Genomic DNA, 22585 nt, shown 5'->3' with positions numbered 1-22585 from the left:
AGGGAACACTGAACACATTGAAGGTTAAGGTTCCTTATTACCTATATTTTACTTTTTTAGTTAGAAAATTCTGCAGTCCTAAATTTAAGATACAGAAGTAACTTGTTTTGATTTACAAAACCTATTTGGCTGATTCAAAATATACTTTTAATGGTATTAATTCAATATCTGTAATTGGAATATTGGCCTAGAGTAGAGGTGGAGTACCTTTTTACCATGAGAGACCACATTTAAATAAAGCAGTGATAAAGGAGGCCAAATAAGCTGATATACATATGAAATTTTGTGAAATTATTATAAATTTATTTGTAATTTTATCAGGTAGTGCATTATATAAAAATGCAAAAAACATTGCCATTTATTAAAAATGAAAATTTACAATATAAAATATTTTTGTATTTACTACATAAGGCTTAATAACTGATTATGACATTAATATTTAATAATTTTTTAATAAATAGCTACATTTATTTAAAGTTTGTTTCTAATAAAAATAATGAAACAAGTATTTTTCAATAAATATTTCTTGTTGTAATTCACCTTCTAAATTGAAATATTTGTGTTCTTTAAGAGTTAAATAATTAGCATTCACTTTTTTGGTGGATTTGGGAATTGCTATAGCAACAGGGTTAGTATATATCAAGTAGGGATGAACCCTAGGACCAAAACACAAGAATTTCTATTGTTGGACATTGGCAAATTGAATAGTGTTCAAGAATGGCAATAATTTCAGACTATGAAAAACTGCTGCTTTCTAATTCATGTTATACTCCATAGATGGCAGCATCTTATTTAATTATATTAATTTTCAAAGTGTCATGATCTATATAATTAAAGATTGATTAATGCAGATTGAGGCAGTTTAACACTGACTCTGGTTAATTACTGCACTTGTCCTCTGAATAAGGCGCTTATATATACAGTGCACACCGGCTAAATGAGACATTTGTAGTGAAATGGGTTATGATTTTCTAATTTTTAAAGCTCACACATTTTCATTTTACTTCTTAAAATCTTCAAATTTTTCATCATTTTGCAAATGAATACATTTTTAAAATTTAATAATTAAAACAAATTTAGGAAAACTTCATTGTAAATTTTATTTAGACATTTTTTTTTCTGTGTTAGGATTTTTTTTTTCTTTATGAGTTTGTATTTGCTGTTGCATATTAAATGTTTGTAAATAATTGTTTGTATATAATTGTTTGTATATAATTGTTTGTGTATATGTAGACTGAAAAATTTACTTCTGATGGCATTCATACATCTCCAATCACAGCATTAGAGTGGGATAAAAGTGGTGTTAAGTTTTTTAGTGGTGATGAGAATGGAGTTGTAGTTTGTACAGAAATAGATTACTCCGAAGTAAGAATTGTATTTATTTAATATTATTTTCTTTTTCTTTTTGTATTTTCACATTATGATTATCAGTTATGTTTTTATTCTGGAAACTTTCTTCAGTGTCATTGTGTATAAAAAGTTGTTGACAAGTGATGTACCAAATATGCTTTCAGTTTAATAAATTATCACATTAATTATTAGCTTGAGCAAAAAAATAAAACTTTTAAATTTATCTAACAAAAAACAGTATTGATTAAATATACTAACATTGATTTGGGTAAAAAAAAACAACCTAATATCAGTTAGGTTATGGGCTTTGCTTATAAAGCGTGAAAACAAATCGTTTAAATAATTTAGAACTTCGCCACATTTCAGAAACTTTTAAAGCAAACTGAAAAGTTTTGCACACAATTATAAAATTTGGTTATCCAAAGAAAATTCCATGCAAAAAATGAATTTTAGTAAATTTGTATTTATTATTTTATTAAACATTAGACGAAAAAATTTTAAATTGTAAGGTATACAATTTTTCATATAATCTTAAACTAAGTAATTTTGCATAGCAAAATTTGAACAAAATCAATTGAATAATTCCTGAGAAGTGAAATTTTAAAGTGGTCAAATATTTAAAATTCTATTTCTCAAGAACTATATAACCGATTTTGCTCAAATTTGGTTTTTTGCCCTGTAAAATTACATATTTTAAAATGACGTAAAAAATTGTATTTCAAACTTTTTTCGACTATTATTAAATAAAGTGATAATAAATAAATGTTTATTAATCTGACAAAATACGCCAAAAAAGAAATTAACATTAAAGGGTTCAAACTTTGGATCGTTCTTTTGACCAAACTATGTGGGTATTTTCCAGATTGTGGCTACCCCCTATATTTTGAGGGTCAGAAATCTGTTTCCATTGAAAAAAAGTATGCTAATTCAGGGTAAATATGTTTTTTTGTCTGATTTCTAAGCTTAAAATATTGTCTGCACTAATTAATTAGCATATTTGTGGTCACCCCCTCGAACCATTAAGATTGAGTCCTAGAACATGAATATCCAATTATTAGATCAAAAGTTATTCAGGGGGTAGTTTTTTCTACCTTGTACGCAAATATAAACACTCTGCTTTATTTCTATGGATGTTCTTGTCGAAAGGTTAACTGGTAGTGTGTGATTTTAAGATTACCCAACATTTTATCTTTTTCTTTTTATTAAATTCTTAATTTAAAATATTTTGTTTATACCAAACCATTGTCATGATGTTTAATTTTTGCTTGCAGCATCTAAGTAGATCCAAGGTTTTGTTAAAGGAGCAGACGAAGATTGTACAAATAAGTCATAATAAATTATACCTGATTGTGTCATCTCTATTTCGAGCTTTAATTTATTCATTTGAAAACCAAACAATTGCACAGATCGGACAAAAGGAAAGGAAATGGTAAGAGAACAATTTCCATTTCAAAGTCATTCTAGATAATTTGTTTAATAACAATAAAGCAATTTCAAATTTAGATTGTTTTTTGTTCTTTTCATGAAGAATATGAACCATAATATGATTTTACTTAAAATCAAACTTGTGTTGTCATTTTTTAGAGAGTTTGATTGAAGTATTTACAAACATTTAAGGTTTTTGAAAATTATTTTTTCTAGTAGTAGTGAACTACACCAGAAGTTTTTAAAATGCATAGAATTTTTACAAAACTGATCAGATTTGAAAAATATGTTCATTTGCCCGTTTGATCTTTCATATATCTGTTTAAATTATTATGTAAGAACTATGAGAATCATTTAGACCCGTGGTCGGCAAACTTATTAGCCAAAGAGCCAAATATGAACATTACAACAATTTTTAAAAAAATTGGAAACCAAATCTGCTTGTTTAGTAAACTTTTATAACAGTAAATAAGTAGTACACTAAATAAAACTAAATTTCATACTTAATAAATATTTATTAATGCGAACAATGCCCACTACTTTAGAAAAAGTATGCGCGCTCATGCTTGTGGTACCTTTGTATCACAACGGAGTACGCTGTAACCATACGAACAATTTCAGCCGGTAGCTTGTACATGGTTTGTGTTAACGTTTACGAAAACTAATAAAATTAAACTCGATGTTCGTTACGTATTTTTACAACAATATAAAATTTTAAATACCTATCCATCTCTTAACTTAAACAAAAAATTATACATGTTCTCGATATACAGAAGAATTTTAATTTATCAAAATAAGATATAATTTTTTTTTTACAAATTTTTTTTTTAAATGAAAATATTATTGCGCCTTCCGTGGATATTTGTGATAAAGCCGCACTTAAGGAGCTAAAGAGCCACATGCGGCTCTGGAGCCGCACTTTGCCGACCACTGATTTAGACGAACAAATTGGGGATAGGGCTTGGAGGGTGACTCTACCTTAATCCCAAATCACCCCAGACGGAATGCAGTTGGCAGCTAGGCATGACTGTCTTGCTGCTTACATCTACAGACTCAAGTACCTTTCTTACTCAAATTGTATTCAGTGCAAGGAGGACACTGCTGTGGTCAATGTGCAGGTGGGGGACCACTTGGATCAGTCTGTGAAGGGACTGAGGGTGTGCGATATTGGTCCTCATTAAACTGTTCTACCCTAAAGTACTCGAATTTGCATGCAAGTCGTCGGGGTTACCGAAGCAGGGGTGCCATCCCCTCTGCAGAGGATCGAAATTGTGATGGTATGTCTTCGGATCATCCTCAGGAATGTTTCTCAGACTGTCGCTAATAGCTCATTGTGTAGCTCTAGTGTGATGTAAATAAACTACAAGGAGGACACCCTGATGAAAGCTGAGCACCTGGAGGTTTGCTGGGCAGTGGTAGGAAATATATATGACAGATACTGGAGGGGTCTCGAGCTATTACAAGCCATGCAAACGGGATGACTTTCTAATAACTTTTGGTTAATATTTTTGGTATTTTTTATACTTTTCTATGTTCTAATGTTTTCATTGTTTTTAATGCTCTAATTTTTTAAATGTTTATAATTTTTTGATGTTTTCTAGTTACAGATTTTATTAGATGTTCATTTATGTTTAATGCTTTTTCTACGAGTACGCTTGCGTGGTGTGTTTGCACTCTCTAGCGATTGATTTATGTATCAAGTGCTGCTGCTATTAAACAAATAAGATATTTAAATGTAGAAAAAAAAGTAAGCATCTATGCAACACCCCATTGTGAGCCTGAAGGTTATTGTGGTTAAGTTTCATAATTGATAAATGTTATGGTGCAATTAGTTGGTGCGCATTGTGGCCAGATTGTGCATCAACCGCCTAACATTCCTGAATTAGCTGGTGCCCATTTGTCTGTTGCTGGGTAGGCAAGTTATCTCTAGGGTTCAAACCCTAATACTTCTCAATGTCATGTAGTAGTATATGGTAGAAGTGAACAAAAATCTTTATTCTAATTTGTTAAATTATTAATACTTCGCCATTGCTACAACTAGGAAAAGTACTTTTTTAAACTATCAGAGTATGGTTATTGTTGGAGGGTATTTATTACCTTTAGTTCTTTTTTATGTACGTTAGCAGTGGTCTGTCCAGGCCGAATTTACTAACGTTTAGCGGTACCTTCACAAATTTAAATTTAGGTAAAACGGTAGATTCACAAATTCAACTTTAGGAAAAATGGTAGTTTCACAAAATACTTTTTCTTAAAATTTATTTTTGTATTCCTTAAGAAGAGATAAATCTATATTTTTACCATGTTTTTGTATTGATTTTTTAATATAATTTTAAATTTTTCACGAATTGTGTCAAAATTTTCACAAAATAGGTACCTTTCAGAAAAACCTAGACAGACCCCTGGTTAGATTTGTGTAAAAAAAAAAAACTTTTCACATTTTAAAACTGGACAATGTTCAAAATTTTATTGAGCTTATTCTGTTTAGAATCAACATAATTTATGTTTTGCAACATTAACATAATGAGATACTGTATTTGCTAGCTTATTTTTTTTATTTGCAAAATAACTCTAGAGGTAGGTATTTTCTTTACGTCGTACTAGAGCTGCACAATGGGCTGTTGGTTACGGTCTGGGAAACATCCCCGAGGATGATCCGAAGACATGCCATCACAAATTTGATCCTCCGCTTTGGTAGCCCGAGAACCTTCATGTGAGGTCGAGCTTTTTACGGTAGAACAATTTAACGAGGACTGATACTGCACTCCCCCAGTCCCTATGTAGGCTCGTCGAAGTGGTTAGCCACACGCTTACTGATGGCAGCCAGTGATGCTTGACTTCAGTGTTCTACTGGGAACCATAACTTTGCGATCAGTCTACAGCGGAACAAATAACTCTAGAATTTTTTATTATTTTTCTTTTACTACTCATTCTCGACCATTATTCCATTGTCATTTTTAAATTTTAAGAATTCGTAGTTCTACATATTTATAAGTTGTGTTGTAAGAATAAATAGATATTCTATTGTCAAAATGGCTGTTGATCTTTACTTTTTGAATGTTATTATAATGGATTATATATTTAATACTGGCAGTTTTTTTATTTGTTATAAAATTGCTTAGTTATTAATTTCCTGAAACATGCGAAAATGTCTTATTTATAACTATATTAAATGTATAAACCATAATATATCAGTGTAATCTTTGAATTTCAAAATTGATGATTTTTTGTTTGTTCCAGCTTTGGCCCATTTGGAGCTGTCATTATGGATTTGTATGACTCACATGACAACTATGTCATCTATGCTTCTCGTCCTGGTCAAAGGCTATGGAAGTCTGATAAATCCGGAATCATTCAAGAAACCATGATTTTCAAAACCGCACTTTCAGAACTTCACCCTATAATTACATTAGAAAAACAGGATACAAAACCATGGAGCTTGACTGATATTCAGTTTGGGCAACTGAAGCCTTTTATTGATAATTACCTTGTGATATATTCTGATACTAGCATCTTATTAATCGATCCTACACACAATTCCATTGTCGCTAGCTGTCCAAAGCTGGATCCTATTGTAGATGTTTGCACAAGCAATGAGGAAATTTTTATCTTACGAGGTCTTCGAGATCTTATTAGAATATCTTCTTATCCTGATCCTTTTGTATGTGATAAAGGTAATAAAAGATTCAATTTTTTTAAATCAAATTATACTTACACAATGTGCATAGCTTTATATATATATTTTAAAATTTTGTTTCAGTAAATGAATAATTATTGATCTTTTAAAATCTCAACGTACTTTATGTCTGTTATAGTTTGCAGGACTTGAAAATTCTAAAAAATTTTTCTTGCTCTCACTGATTTGTTTGCAAACTGCATGGCTAAGTGACACTTTTAAATGGTAGACTGGTACTTTATTTGCGTCGCACTAGAGCTGCACAATAGGCTATTGGTGACGGTTTAGGAAATGTCCCTGCAGATTTCTTTCATATCCATTGTTGAACAGCTGACCCAATTTTGGGTTTACGACTACTGATGTTCGACTCCGTAACCTTGTAATTTTGAACCAATCCAGAAGACAAGGAAATCCTGGATCAGTACTCCCAGTGGTATTGATTTGTTATGGGAGCATGGAGGACTTCGCAACTCGACAGATTTAACGTGCACCTGTCACCATTTATTACATGGGAAGTCTTCCGCCAGCCTGGGATCGATATCTTCGACATGGATCCAGTGCCCCTACCAACCATGCTATCCCGGCCCTCCTGCGGATGGTTTGAAGATATGCCATTGCAATTTTGATCCTCTGCAGAGAGGATGACTCCTCTGCTTTGGTAGCCCAATGACCTGTCGACCTGAAAGTCGAGCACTTTACGGTAGAACAGTTTAAACCCTTCAACATGCTTAGTGTTATCAATTGTAATTAATTTTTCTCTACTTAGACTGTCCTCTTCCAAAATTTTTCCTAGACTGCCCTCTTTTCATAAATTGATCTAATTGATTTAAAATTTATTTTTCTTTTGAGCTCTGCAAAATCTTGGTCCAGGCAGTTTTTCATCTATTTAAGATCTTACTCTTATTCTTTGGAAGAAAAGAGGGGTACTATTAAATACTTTTTGTATTATTCGTTCTAGATTCATTCTGAGAAACTGTCATTTTTTCCACGAAATCAATTTTTCCTATTGTCTCATGTGTTTTAATTGTATGAAAATATATAAATCTTTAAAGGAGGTTGTGCAATGAACTACTGAGTATAGTTTATACTTTTTAATGTACTTTTGCTTCTTCTGTGGAAAAGTTAAGTAATCGATTAATCTTAGATGAAACTTATGTTGAATCTTTCAGTAATCTCTAAATAAAATCTGCTGTAACATACTTGATCCTGTAATCAACCACAGAAAGTAAGAGAGAATGTGTAATAAAGTGATTTTAATGAATTTGCATAGATTTATTTTTAATTCATTGCTTTCTTAAATAGTTATTAGTTTGATTAGTTAATTAAAAACCAAAGCAATTTTATTTTTTAACTTTATACACCTTAATTGTTGATCACTTGCTTAAGTTTGTGATGTATTTTTTAAAAGCTTATGAAATATCATTTTGTGATGATTCATTTTGTCTATTAATTTTGAAATAATTAATTCTGTTTATTAATTTTGTCAAGGATATTTTTTTTATTACCATTAGAAAAGTGTCCCTGAGCTATTTTAACTCTTTGGGGGTACACAATTTTTAAAATATGTCATTAGAAAAACAAAAGTGAATGAAAATTTGCCATAAGTGTGCGCTTTTGAACTTTATACATTCTTAGGGCATTCTCCAGCGTTACATATAGATTCTTCATCCTCGCATATACATACTCCAGCAATGGAAATTTAGTGGTCCAATACGACCGCCTAGGTATTCATATAGTGGTCTGAAATTAATATGGTAGACTAACCTGAGGAAAAAAATATTGAACTTTACAATTGCATGACTCATGTTATGGTACCCATCAAAAGTTATTAATTGCTATCCATTGCACCTTAAAGCTAATTAGGTTCCTTACCCCATGATGATTGAAGATTAGAATTTATTAAGTGTAGTAAAAAATTAAGTGAAGAAAAAAAAATTAAAATAATGTTAGTAAATAGATTCAATGTATATATTAAAATGCTGAGACCAAAACAGAGAAAGTAAAAACTACATTAAAATACAAAGTAAAACTACATACTACATTAAAAATTATCTAAAAATTCTAAATGAAGCAAATTTTTAAAGAGCAAGATATTATATTTGATTGACGAACAATTACATCATTAGTACATGAAGAAATACCTGAGTTTATGGTGCCACAAAAGAGAAATATGTATATACGCTATAATAGTTATCCTCATTTATATCAATAAGCAATATAATAAAAGTTTCAAAATAACAGTTATTCTATTTGAAAATATTTTACAACTGAAACACTAACCTAATGACACACTAACCTTTCGACGTAATGAAAGTTTTAAAATAACGGTTATTCCTTTTGGAAAAATCTTAAAACTGAAACACTAACCTACGTGTAGAATAAAATTAGTGCAAAATTCTTTTTAAAAAAGCATGGATTTAGATGCAGATTCTTTTGTTACTATTTTGTAACTTCCCAACCGATTTCAAGGTGACAATATTGTCACCCATGCAAGTTTGGTCCCAGCTACTTTTGATAATCAAGGTCCTACTCTGTTTCCTTCTTCTAATAACTCCTTCATTAGTTAGCTTTAAATATTCAAAAAATTAAATTTGTACAAAAATTCACTTATATTTATAGTTTGAGAATAAAGTTTGTTAAATATGATTAATTTTGAAAACTTGAATTATTTAAATTTTATTTTTATCATATTTTTTAATTTTTTTCAATAAATGTTATAATGTTAAATAAAAATATATTTTTTCTATGTTTAGTGCCTGTTGAACAATCTCTCTTTGAAGAACTGTTAACCCCTTTGAAAGAATTCGGTACATTTGTCAAAGAACGAAGTGATTCCTTTGCCGTTCAGAGTGAGAATGTAAACATATTTGATTGGCTGAAGAAGAAACGATCTGCGAGCACCCCACCTCCTATATCAGAAAGCACCACTAGTGATTTAGAAATGATTTCAAGAAATTCAGAAATGTTGCCCCAAGTTGTAACTTTGAATGCGGATGAGTTACTGCCTGTTGTTATTAATCAAGTGCCTGAACCTTGCATTCCAGCTATTAATATTACAGTTAATGATGAAGTTGATGAAATTGTTTACAAACGTACAAAGAAAAAGAAACCCAAAAAAGGTACTTCATTTGTTTAGTACATCATTGTTATATAGCTAAGTATTTTTTGTTGTCGTTGGCCTTAAAGGCAGAGGGGGTGCGGTTGTTCTTGTTTCCCTGTGGCGCCATCTATAGCTCAGAATTCGACTTCTGCCACACCCATACATCACACCAGTTTATAGGGTGAACCTATTCACCGGCGAACAGGGCGAATCGGCCGAAGTCAACACCCATTCATTCATCCGCAGATCGTATTTTGATCTGAACCGGAGAACGATCAATCTCCAATTCAGTCCCCCCAGAGGTATTGATATGTTATGGGAACACGGAGGACTTTCTGACCAGACAGATTTAACGTACACCGGTCACCATTTACCACACAGGGAGTCTTCGGCGGGCTGGATTCGAACTACCTTTTTCACAAATGTGAGTCCAGCACCCTGACAACCAGGTTATCCTGGCCAGCTAAGTATTTAATTACATTATTACAGCACTCGATCACAGCAGCCCATTGAGGGCCAGAGGGTCATGGAGGTTAAAGTTGCTCTATTTCAGGATAGACATCATGACTGTTGCAATGAATGAGTATTGTGCACAAGCTGTCTTTATTTTCAAAACAAGCTGGTACCCATTAATCTAAAGCTGGGTGGGCTATCTAAATGTTTGTAAATTTTTCATTCAAGAAAAAAAATTCTCTTAATACATTTTAATAGTTAAAAAAGCAAGCAATGTATGTAAATTGTTATCTTGAGTGCCTACTATTTATCTGTGATCAAAAGGGTTTAAATCAGAAGTTTTAGCATTACTGGCTGTGATATTAGAATACATTGTTTTATTATTAGTATGTGTTTTAATCCAGAAATGGCACTGCAATTCTGGTTCTTTTTAGTTTAATTGTCCTTCTTTAAAAGGATGCTGTTTTTTCCTGACAAGCTAAATCAATAAAAGCTATAAAAAAACTGATTTTTTTGGTTTGCCAGTTGCTTTTAACTTTTTAGGGAATGGGGTTACAGTCATTTTGTTTTATTGCTAAAAAAGAAAGTTAAACTTACTTTGTGCCCAGCTAATAAAAAAGAACCAATTTTTTTATGTGGTTGTCCAGACGTTTTATGCTTAAAAACTATGTATGTATATGGATTTTTATGTTGCAGCTTTATTAAGCAAAATGTATAAAAGCATTTTTAAGCTTCGAAGTTAAATTCAAATTTATTCGAATTTTTTTTAATCATATTTGTTACATCTTGCTTTTCATCTAAATTTAATTTATGTCTTTTTTGTGAGTCATGAGTTTTGTGGGCTAGTTTTCTGTGTCAGTTTTCACTTTTACTTATTTAGTAACAATTGCTGACCAATAATTGATGATCTTGATTTAAAACAAATGCGAAGTTACTGAAATGTTAGTACAGTAAATATAAAAAAGTAACAAATTCATTAGTTTCAAAGCTCAGTTTATTTTCTTCATATCTCAACTAATTTATTCCTCAAAACAACATTCCAGTTTATTTTGAAATTATATAATTTTCTCAAAATCTTTTAAATTTTAGTTAACTTCTTCCATTTGTTCTCTGCATCTCCCGTTTTCTGTTATTTTTTTCTATTTTTATATATTAATATCTGAATTCAGACTTGTTTAGAACTTCATTTTTTTTAAAATTTACTTAATGCCTCTGTTTTTGATTCAGTTATGATCAGGGACCCTGTGCCAAAATATCTTCGTTGCTCCAGTTCAGCTTCCAGATAATAAGTTAAAGCTTCAGCTCAGCTCCTAGATAATAAGTTGAAGCTTCAGCTCTGGCTCTACTAAGGCTCTAGCAATTTGCTATATATTTATGGGCACTTTGGAGTATCAAATTTTAATTAAAAAATATTATTTTTAAAAAAGATTATTAGAAAAATAATGTAATAATCAGCTCTCACTGTAAATACAAATTTAATTCACAGTTGAGTTATTCCATTCATTTTTAGGAATAGAGTTGAATCTATTAAATACTCCTTCATATTTAATCTTAAATCCTTATAAATGTATTTTAATACTTAGAATAGTCTATTTACAGCAACTTGGATAACGGACAATGCTATTACAATACGACAAACTACTTGAATATATGTAGGTTATACAATAAAATTGCGGAAGCTATGGAGCATGAGGAGATTTAGAGTTACAGCTCTGGCTGCAGCTCCAGAGAAAACACAGCTCTGAATTTCCTGCTTATTATAGTTTAAATCACTATCAGTAAGGTTTTTTTTTTAATTATAATTTCCATTAAATAACTTTCTGAATTGATTTTTTCAAAATGTATATTTAAGCACTTTTCTGTATCAAACAACTGTTGTGTAATCCTTTTGTAAAGTAAAGTATTCCTGCAACAGCTCATTGTGAGCCAGGGGGTCATGGTGGTTAAGGCTCCACAATTTCGTGACCAACAGCATGGTAGTGGCAATGTGGTTAGGCCGTCTTTACTTCCCAGGCAAGCTTATAGCCATGGATCTGACGTCACTGGGGATTGAACCTTAGTTCTTCACAATGACAGTTCGGTGCCTTAACCACTGAGTTATTGTGAGTCATTTAATCCTTTTAATGTGAAGTTATTTTGCTTATTGAACTTTTATTATATAATAATAATAATATGTTTTACTTAAAAAACTGTTTTGTATAACTAAACTGGTTAGGTTTTTTTAACATGACTGCTAATTTTACTTGCTCTTTCAGTTCGATTTCGGTCCAAAAGTCCTAAAAGCGAAAGAAAAGCTTTAGAATCTTTGGAAGCGAATAAAGACGCAACTAATGATAACACTGCCAAAACTATTGAATTAACTTCTCCTGTTGACGATCAATCTATCGATGCCACTGGCGATACAAATCAAATGCATACAAGTCATGTTGATACAACAGTTTTTCCAAATGAAAATATATCTGATACAAATACAACAAACAACATTTCCGATCCGTCATCCGAAGATCCTAGTCATGATCAAATTAATAATAATTCATCACAACATAGTGAATCGAGTAAAGACAATAACAGTAATGATACATCTTCAGAAATCTCTGTAGACACTAATGCTTCGGAATCCAGTAAAACGGAATGTGATCCTGACGATATCTATTTCCCTTGTGTTTCCCCTTCAACAGTTGATAGCAAAACAGATCTACCCACCCTAGAGAACCAGACATCATCAACTAGTGAAGATACGTCTGTTACCTCTGTAGATATTCTAGAAAATGAGCCTCTAAAATATGGTGTCGAATGGGTCGAATACAAAACTCCGGACAGACTTTTGGATCTTTGTATTAGTGACTATCATATATATTGTGTTGATGTGCAAAATAGGATTTTTATTTCCCATTATCCCGTTTTGGGGATGCACTGGATCGAAATTTGCCAACCTGCTGAGAAAATAGCCGTATCGCCTTCTGACACGATCGTATGGATTTTGTATAAGGGAACTGTTTATGCGGCTGTTCAGAAATCCGCTACGAGGTGGCTTGAGGCTGAGTGGGTGCATATTGCGCGCGATGTTGTGTCCATAGCTGTTGAGGATAATCGTGGATGGTGAGTCTCCTTGATTTCCAATTTTTATTGATGAATTTGTTTTTTTTTCTTTTAATTTTTTTATACTATTTTTTTGGTACTTAACCATTTCGTTATAATATTATTGAGACCAGTGATGGGAAATTAATTGTGGTAATAGGTACTGCTAGTAATGCTATGTCTGGGTAGGCAGTCATTAAATGTCTCAACTTTAGGATTCATTTTTGCTTGATTTTAAATTTTCTTAAAATTTGCTTAATTTTTTTTTGATTTGTTGGAAATATATGATTAATTTAAAATAACTTAAACTTTGTGTAATATTCTCATATATCATACTTGTGTAATATCAAGTTGGTTTTAACCTTAAAACTAGGATGAGGTTTATGAGTTAAACCCCTTGCCAGTGTCACCCGAATCCAGTTCTGGTAACTACTACGTGCAGTATTTGTAATGCCCGAACTGACTTCGGGCAAGAGAAAAAATTAAGGTTTCTATTTTCTGAAGCCTGAGCTGAGTTCGTTTCGACTTTAGTATACTTAATTCACTATTTACCTAATAGATGGCATTAGTGGTCCTAGTTTTTCACCAATTACGACTTCAGTCGAGGGAGAGAAAATGTGGGTTCAGGGAGGGAAAAGATTTGTAAAATTTATGTATTGAAAATCATATTGTTGTGTTTTTTATATTATATTATACTAGTTATATTATATTTAGCTTCAAAATTTTGTTTAATTTGCTCTAATTGAATAAGATGTGTGTGTAATCCATTACTTTTTTATGAGTATGTAAAAATTATAAATACAGTAGTTAATGCGATTAAAATTTTATTTTTGTAATAAAAAACCATTTCCTAACTTTTATATTAATTTAAAGAACAAAATTAAACAGGCAAAAAAATTTTCAATTTTTGGTTACTTTTTCTGAAATATATGTCACTGTTAATGGGTTAAACACACTTAAAGGTTAAATGTGAGAAAACATAATTTTTTTCTTATTATTCAACTATAAATTTTCCTTTTTTTACAACATAGGTATGTTACCTCTGCAGGTCTGTTAGTGAAATTGCAAAATTTGTCTGCTTCCAAACCTTTTGACTATCCTGAAACAATTACGTGTGATCTACATTTACAGAAAATTACTTCTAGAGAAGGACTTCTTTGGGCAATTACTACTGGGGGTACTTTGCATTGTTGGAACAGTAATGTAAAAGAGAAAAAGAAATCAAAGAACAAATGGGAAGAAATAAAGTAAGTGCCTCGTGTGGTATTTTAGAAGTCCATTAAAGTAATGCTCACACCGCTTTTGGAGGGCTAGGGCTCATGAGTTTTATTCTAGCAGCCGATAAAACAACCATTATGTATACCCAGCAAGGTGTATTTTAAATTTGTTGTAACTGAAAAATCCTCTCATTCTTTTTGGTCTGAAATTTGCAGAGAGAGGTATCAGCTTGGGCATTGTCTACATTGTCTGACCACAGTCAAAATTATATGGCATCTCTACCATAGTAAAAAAAAAATAGATCTCTAGCAAACAGGGCTAGGTGCTTCGCCATGGTTAGGCAGTGTGCAGTATTTTAGAAAGTTCTTTAATGTAATTAAAAGTATTTTTGTATTTAATTGAATAGTTTGATTTTAAAATGAACACTGAAATAACAGATATTATTTTTATTCAGGTGATTGAGTTTATACATTTAAATAATCTGCAGATCTACATTAGATTCATTTAGATATATTTATATGTTTGAATGTGTTTTTAAAATAAAAAAAAAATTATTTACATTTATTTGATCATGTGCTATAAACTTATTAACATTAGGCGGGCCACACACTGAGGAGGCAAGCGATAAGAAAGAGACGTATAGGTGGTGAATTCCTATACTTCTGCATTAGGATTCGCACAGGTAATATGCACATGCTAATGCAAAAGTATAGGAATCTGCTTCTTGTGCATCTCTTACTTACTGCTTGTCTCCTTAGTGTGTGGCCTGCCTAAGATCTAAGAATTTTTTTAAAAAATTTAGTTTATGTAATATGTCCTGCATTGTTTTTTTTTCTTCTGTAAAATAAATTTTTCCTTTTACCTATTGTAAAGGAAAGAGTGCAAAATATAATGATGCATACTTTGTTAAAATTAAAGTGACAGTTAAATAGTTTTTCCTAGGAAAGAAATTAAAACTTCTTAAACTGCTTTAGCAGATGAGCTAAATATTATTTCAAAGCGATATTGATCAGTTCGGATACCATGCTTGGTAAGTTTTATGGTACGTAAAACGACCCCCGTAGCACAAAATTCTGTAGAACTCATAGCCTCCATTTACTTAGTTTTGTGTTCTATAATAAGATATTCTGCTTCATATTTAATGTACGGTACAGAATCCGTTATCCGGAAATCAGAAAACCGAAAAACCAACAAACCGGAACGAAATTCGATACATTTTAAAAATGTATTTTTCCTCATAAGATTTTAGGATTTTTCTTTCTTTATTGAAAGACCTTACCATCATTTTGGAAATAATCATTAGTGTATTACTTCATCGTTTTTTCTTCTTTTTAAGATTATTTCTGAATTTTTTTTTTAGTAGGTTTTACAATAAAAAAACGGCTTTTTGTAGCGATTCAGAAAACCGGAAAAATCAGTTATCCGGAATAGCGATGGCCCCGATCGTTCCGGATAATCAGTTCCCTACTACATGTTTTTGCTAACTCATTATGTATGTTTGTAAATGTATTGCATGCTTAATTTAATATTAAAAAAATATATGATAAAGCTTATTATTTTGCTCAAAATGCAATTTTTTACTGAATAAATGTATAAATATTCTAGATTGGAAGAGAATGTAGAAATAAACAGTATTTGTCTTGGTGTTCAGCAAACTGGATGGGTAGTTGATAATAATGGTATCATCAAATTTTTCATTGGCGTGACACCCGAAACGCCTACAGGAATCGGGAAGCCATGGGAGGTATGAGATTTTAATGATAAGGAATCTGTAGTGCTTGAAATTAGAAATAATTTATTATATCTTTAATGCACTTTTATCATGCAAATGAACAACTAGTCATCTTTTAATTTTATTAGAGAGCAAAGTTACCTGTTAACCGACAGGGTTGCCACTCCACAGGGAGAATAAGAAAAACCTAGAAAATACAGGGAATTTGAAAATTTTGAGTTTTACCTTACAAACTGGAAAAATACAGGGAATTTTATTTCTTATTTTTCACTCCACAGGGAGAACAAGGAAATCTAGAAGATACAGGGAATTTAAAAATTACCTAATACTATTACATGGAAAATGCGGAGAATTTTGAATTTTCCCTTACAATCTTGGGAAAATACAGAGAATGTTATTTCTTATTTTTGTCTTTTCAAAAGTGATAACCACTCAAAGTACATTTTCTGGGATATTTAAGGATGATATTTCTGCTATACTAAACTATTTCATTTACGATAGCATTATTTGTGTTAAATAGGTTGAGCTGTTCCTTATTTCTTTAAGTTCTTCAAACAATTGAATCTAGTATAGTTAGCCTAATGTAGTTCAGACAAGAGCACAGTGATTGTGTGTTTCCTCTTAATATATTGTGTATTATACGTATAGGGAAAACGCAGGGAATTTTTTTCCCTCCTGATTTGAGTGGCAACCATGATTTGAGTGGCAACTAACTGCCAGATCTTAAATATTTGGCGGAACTTTATTCGAAATGTAAACAGTTTTGAAGTGTACTTGTTTCTCTCAAAACAGGTCTGTTTATGTAACAAAACTGGTTGCACCTCTTTCCTGAATTTAAATAACAGAAAAAGTTGAGGCAAATATTCACAGAGAAAGCGAAACAGTTAAGATATTCAGCCCATCACTAGTCGTCTATTTGAAGTCAAAATTATTTTTCTTTTTCTTTGCCCACTATTAAACAAAAATTTCTGTTTTTTTTGCATCCTTCCAGTTTAGTTTTATTTAATGATTTTAAGTCTATTTTGTCATCAAATACCAATTTTAAAATATTCACTAAATTAAGTTTACTTGTATCTTTTATGTTTCTATTTACAATTAAAATTTTTTATTTATTTATCTGATTTAATATGGTACTAAATGTCTGCAGTGGCATGAACTCACTGTTAAATCGAAGAAAGGGTTTTTGTTAAACTAATGAACCAATCAGTCACTTTTGTTTCGGTTAATGATTTTTATTATAGGTAGAGCTAGAGTCATTGTGGCTCAGGGGGTTGATTTGAATTCCGCACCTGGCTTGCACTGACCACAGTGCTGCCGTAAAAATATTCTCAGTGGAGATGGATCATGGGTTAAAGTCCCCTTGCCGTTAGACTAACTGTGGAAAGTTTTCATGGTTTTCCTCTCCATGCAACGCAAATGCGGGTTAGTTCCATCAAAAAAAGTACTCCAGGAAGAAAATCTTTTTTTGCAATACTTGATCCTTACTGTTAATTTTACTTTTTGCATATTTCGTCATATTTCCAGAACTTTTTTTAACGAATCGAAAATGTTTTGCTCACAATTTCGAAATTCGTGTATTCAAAGATAATTCCTGGCAAAAATAAATTTTAATAAATATTTATTATTTTATTTAATAATACTTGGAAAAATTTTGAATTGTAAAGGTATGCAGTTTTTTGCATCTTCAAAGTATGGAAATTTATATCTCAAAATGCAAAATTCGATTGTAATCAACTGAATAGCTCCTGAGAAATGGAATTTTAGTTTCGTCGTATCTCTGGAACTTTTTAAGCAAACTGAAAATTTTTTGCACACAATTATAAAATTTAAGTATCCAAAGAAAACTCCATGCAAAAAGTGAATTTTAGTAAATATTTATTTTTTATCATTTTATTAAATATTAGCCGAATTTTAAATTGTAAGGTATACAATACAATTTTTCTCATAATTTTAAATTATGTAATTTTACATAGGAAAATGCAAAATTTGAGCAAAATCTGTTGAATAGTTCCTGAGAAGTCAAATTTTAAAGAGGTCAAATATTTAACATTTTATTTTTAAGGAACTTTATAACCGATTTTGCTCAAATTTTGGATTTTGCCATGAAGGATTACATACTTTAAAATGATGTAAAAAATTGCATATCTGACATTTCAAAATTTTTTGGACTGTTATTGAATAAAATGATAAATATTTAACGTCTGACCTAATTAATTATCATATTTGAAGTCACCCTTTTGAAACATTAAGATTGAGTCCTAACGTGAAGATCGGATCATTAGATCATAAGTTATTCTGGGTGGTTCCTTTTATCTTTGGTGCACTGTATAAAAATTTATTTTTGCTAATTTCTTTTTCATGTTATTTTAGGTTGAGTCCAGTAAATATTTACTTCAAAATACTTCCCAGTTCCAAAAAACTATGCAGAAAGCATTTAATAATGATACCGTCCTAAACATGATCAAAGGAATTCAGCATATCTCATTATCTACATCTTCTCAGGGTATCTGGTTCTGTAAATCTTATGACAATCTTGTGTATGGCACTCAAAAAGGGATTATTGGTATGGCACATTGCATGATTTTTTACTGTTTTTCCCTTTCTTATAAATGAAATCACTTCAAATATTTTTTTAAAAATCCCTTTGTAGGTCACATGTGGGATGTAGTTATTCCTCAGGGCACATCTATTACCACAAAGTGGTCTTTACTGTCGGCGTCTGGTTTAACATCGTCTGAAGGTAAAATCCAAAATTTATATATTTTGTTAATCTATATCACATATTACAATTTTATTACCTTTTTAAAAGAATATTTGTAAAAAGGTACAAATTTTTGTTAGATAATATTTAAGTAAGGTTAACGAGGTAAGTTAACGTTTCACTCAAATGTATGAAAACTCATTGCAATGCATGAAACATTGAAGTACATGAGCAATTTACGCCAAAGCTGTTTGATTACTGTAAGCAATGCTATCCTCGGCTTCTATAATTGTTTGTTATATATAATTGCATCTCATATCTGAACAAGCTTAATTAACACACTTAAAAATTAATAATCTAATATTAATTAATATTTGTTAAACTTTACAGTTTATTTATTACAAGACTAAGCTTAGATTTTTCAGAGTTTTTTTCCCCTTTGAAAACTGGATATGCTTTTATTTAAACTGAAAAATTTGTGTTAAACTATTTTTTTTAATATCGTTCTTTGACATTAACAAAACATTAACTTATTTCTTTGACCTTGTTTAAATATTATCTAAAAATAATTTTAAGTTAACAATTTTTATGGATTTAAATGCCTTAGATATAATTCTTCAATGAGAATTATTAGTTATCCTTGAGTCTTCAAGTTTTCAAAAAGTATCTAAATATTCCTACTAAAAATATCAATATATAAATTATATCATATTTAAATTATATAACCTATAAATTGTGTTAAACTATTTTTTTTAATGTCATTCTTTAACATTGAAATTAACAAATCATTAACTTATCTCTTTGACCTTACTTAAATATATTATCTAAAAATAAGTTTTAGCCAATATTTTTTATGTATTTAAATGCCTTAGAATTCTTCAATAATAATTATTAATTATCATTAAGTCTTCAAGCTTTCAAAAAATATCTAAATATTCCAACTACAAAATTCATATATATTTATTAAGTAAAATATAAAACACAGGTTTTCAGAGCAATTGCTTAAGTCTTCATTGGAATTGTTGAAATATGTTACTAATATGAATAATGTTGGTAATTTAATTTTTGTTTAAGTATAGCTCTAATGATATATTTATTTCATGGTTTTTATGCCCTAGCTAACCCCACTCACAAAAACACTACAGTAATTGAAATTCAAAAACTATGGCATAAAGGTATTACTCTTAATTGGGTTAGAGCTCATGTGGGGACACTGGGTAATGAAGCGGCGGATCGGGCAGCCAAGGAAGCCATCAGTCTCGACCGAGTGGGTTTCACTGTCCAACTTACCCATGTACAGGTCAAATCGATAATCAATTAATATGTCATGACACGGTGGAAAAGCGAACGAACAAACGGCACTAAAGGACGGCAAACTTTTACATTTTTTAAAGATCCAAGAGCCACCAGACTGCAGGCAGATTTTTATCTAAATCGATTTCTTACAGACCATGGCATGTTCAGTAACCATCAATACCGCCTTTTCGGGAGATCCACAAACTGTAACTTCTGTGGTGAATTCCAGGATATAAGACATCTATTACTTGACTGTCCGGAATTCCAGATGCGTCGTGGCACTGACTTTCAAAATAATAATACTGAAACCCAACTCTTTTCTAATCTGCCTGCGGGAATACTATCAAATACATCATCAAAGTGACCCTAGAGAACATTTTAGACTGTACTTAAACTATAATACTTGAACTATTTCTTCTGATTCTTGAACTATTCCCTCCACCCTGCCAACATTTTAACTTTTTGCTTATTGATTTTAACTATCGACTTTTAAAACTTTCCACCTGCTTTTATCACCTTATCTGTTTACACAACGATGTTGGTTTTATATTTGTTGGATTTAATATGATTCGTCAATTTCAAGTTTTACTATTTCACCCAAGTTTTAATTTCCCATAGATTTTAAATTTGCTCATTTTAGTATTTGTAGTTAAATTACTTTTATGATTTTACTTGTTTTGGGGCTTTTCCCAGGTTTTAGAATTCACTTTTACACTATTGCTTAATATTAATCTTACTCGCCCGCCAAGTTCATGGGCTGTTTGCCATGTCTGATATGTATTTTATGTTTTGCACTGTTTTTTGGATTTTAATAAACATTTATCCGTATGCCCTAAATAAGGGCAGGTCGGGGTAAATTTTTCATATATTTCAACGAGACAGCTACTGGGATCAGGGTTGGCTTTTTGTGGGCAGAAACTGGTTATAACCGGTAAAAACTGGCAGAAACTAAAAAGACGTCTATATTAGTTCTAGTAATTGCTTAATGACATTTTGTTTAAGTTAACTGAAAAATATAACTCCATGTAACAGTAACAAAATTTTTAATTCATTGTTTGTAAATATATATTATTTTGTTTATATTAAATACTTGGAGTGCAGTATATAAAATATTTATATAAAGCAAATCGGACCCATTTCCTGAAACTTATTTTACCAGTCAAGTTTTGACAACTACCCCAGCTGCTACATTGTGGTCCAGTTTTAAAAAATATGCAATAGATGAAAGTTTTACAAATCTTGCTTGTTCCTTGATGGCGACGCCTGCTAGTTTCTGCTGGACTTGAGAGAATCTTGTCGAATTTCTCCTTAGTGCATAGTGAATTGAGAAATTGTTTAGGTTTAGAAACTGCATCAAAACTTGTCTTTTGTTATAGATTACTGCAGAGTGCAAACAATGTAATATTTGATTTTGAATGGTGATAATTTTGTTAACAAAGAAGCAGTAAAAAAAAACAAAAAAAAAACAGCCAAATTATCATTGACACCAGTGGTGTATAATTAATTCATTTTAGTGTAATAAGGTAATAGGAACCAAATATACTAATATAGTACCCGATATGAGTACTGTGGTGATAGCTTTTTACGGCACATTGATATGGATAAGTACCAAAATCTTATGTTAAATTTGAAATGTAAAAAAAATTGTCTTGGAGAAGAAAATGTTATTACTATAGTATATGGATATTAATTATGAATAAGGCCCGGATTTTGATGACATTTGCATTTTTTTGCATTTTTGGCCATTTTTTGTCTTTTAGAGCATTATTTTAGATTTATAGGGCATTTTTCTTGAAATTTTGGGGCGTATTTTGCATTTTAATGCATTTTTTAAAGTTTTCTGTTAATTTTTGAAAATTTTTATTATTTTTTTTATCAATTTTCATTATTACACTGGCTTCCAAACAATAAAGAAAATCTATAGGATATTAACAGGTGAAGCAACATCTTTTCAAATTGAAGAAGAATTGTCAGTAAGTAAGACCGTCTTTTTCAAGTACGCACCTATAACCAAAGAATATATAACCTATAACATCAGTAGACGTTGAAAGAAGCTTTTGCAGGAATGAAAATTTACTTTCAGACAAGAGACGCTCGTTTACATTTCAAATTATCAAAAAACGTTTAATAATTCAATGTAATTCTCATATTTAGTAATATTATGAGATAGAAGTTGTTATATCCATTAAAGTTTCTATACAAAATAAAAATATTTTGGTGTCAATATATTTTCCTTTTTTTGTTATTTTAGGATATAAAACATATTTTTCAAACTTTAATGAGCGTAGAACAAGTATTGCATTGCTTTATATCTTTTAAATGACTCATAATAATTTTAAAGAGCAAAACATTTTTTTAATTCAATATTTTTACTTTATTTAAGGCATTTTTTGCGCAATTTTTGCATTTTTAAGGGCATTTTTTGCCCTTTTTAAGGGCATTTTGTGCACTTTTTAAGGGCATTAGTTGAGATTTTTTAGGTCATCAAAATCCGGGCTCTAATTATGAATATTAATATATGGATATTAACTGTCCAGATTTTATTTTGATTTTTTTTAT

The 22585-nt window shown here is 30.7% G+C and overlaps 1 protein-coding gene across 4 annotated transcripts in view; it reads left to right on the top strand.

Annotated features, from left to right (window-relative positions):
• The window catches only part of LOC107437953 (tectonin beta-propeller repeat-containing protein 2), a 35324-nt gene that overhangs the window by 3027 nt on the left and 9712 nt on the right, over positions 1-22585 (top strand). For all 4 annotated transcript variants that reach the window (XM_016050100.3, XM_016050101.3, XM_016050102.3 and 1 more), the window contains exons 4-12: positions 1234-1365; positions 2622-2779; positions 6013-6446; positions 9202-9567; positions 12257-13100; positions 14111-14326; positions 15903-16041; positions 18400-18592; positions 18680-18769. In XM_016050100.3, coding sequence (XP_015905586.2) covers positions 1234-1365; positions 2622-2779; positions 6013-6446; positions 9202-9567; positions 12257-13100; positions 14111-14326; positions 15903-16041; positions 18400-18592; positions 18680-18769 — 2572 coding nt within the window. The remainder of the gene's footprint in view (positions 1-1233; positions 1366-2621; positions 2780-6012; positions 6447-9201; positions 9568-12256; positions 13101-14110; positions 14327-15902; positions 16042-18399; positions 18593-18679; positions 18770-22585) is intronic.

Source organism: Parasteatoda tepidariorum, chromosome 9 (assembly GCF_043381705.1).
Source record: "Parasteatoda tepidariorum isolate YZ-2023 chromosome 9, CAS_Ptep_4.0, whole genome shotgun sequence".
NCBI classification, from domain to species: Eukaryota; Metazoa; Arthropoda; class Arachnida; order Araneae; family Theridiidae; genus Parasteatoda; species Parasteatoda tepidariorum.
This window is presented reverse-complemented; position numbering and strand designations above follow the sequence as displayed.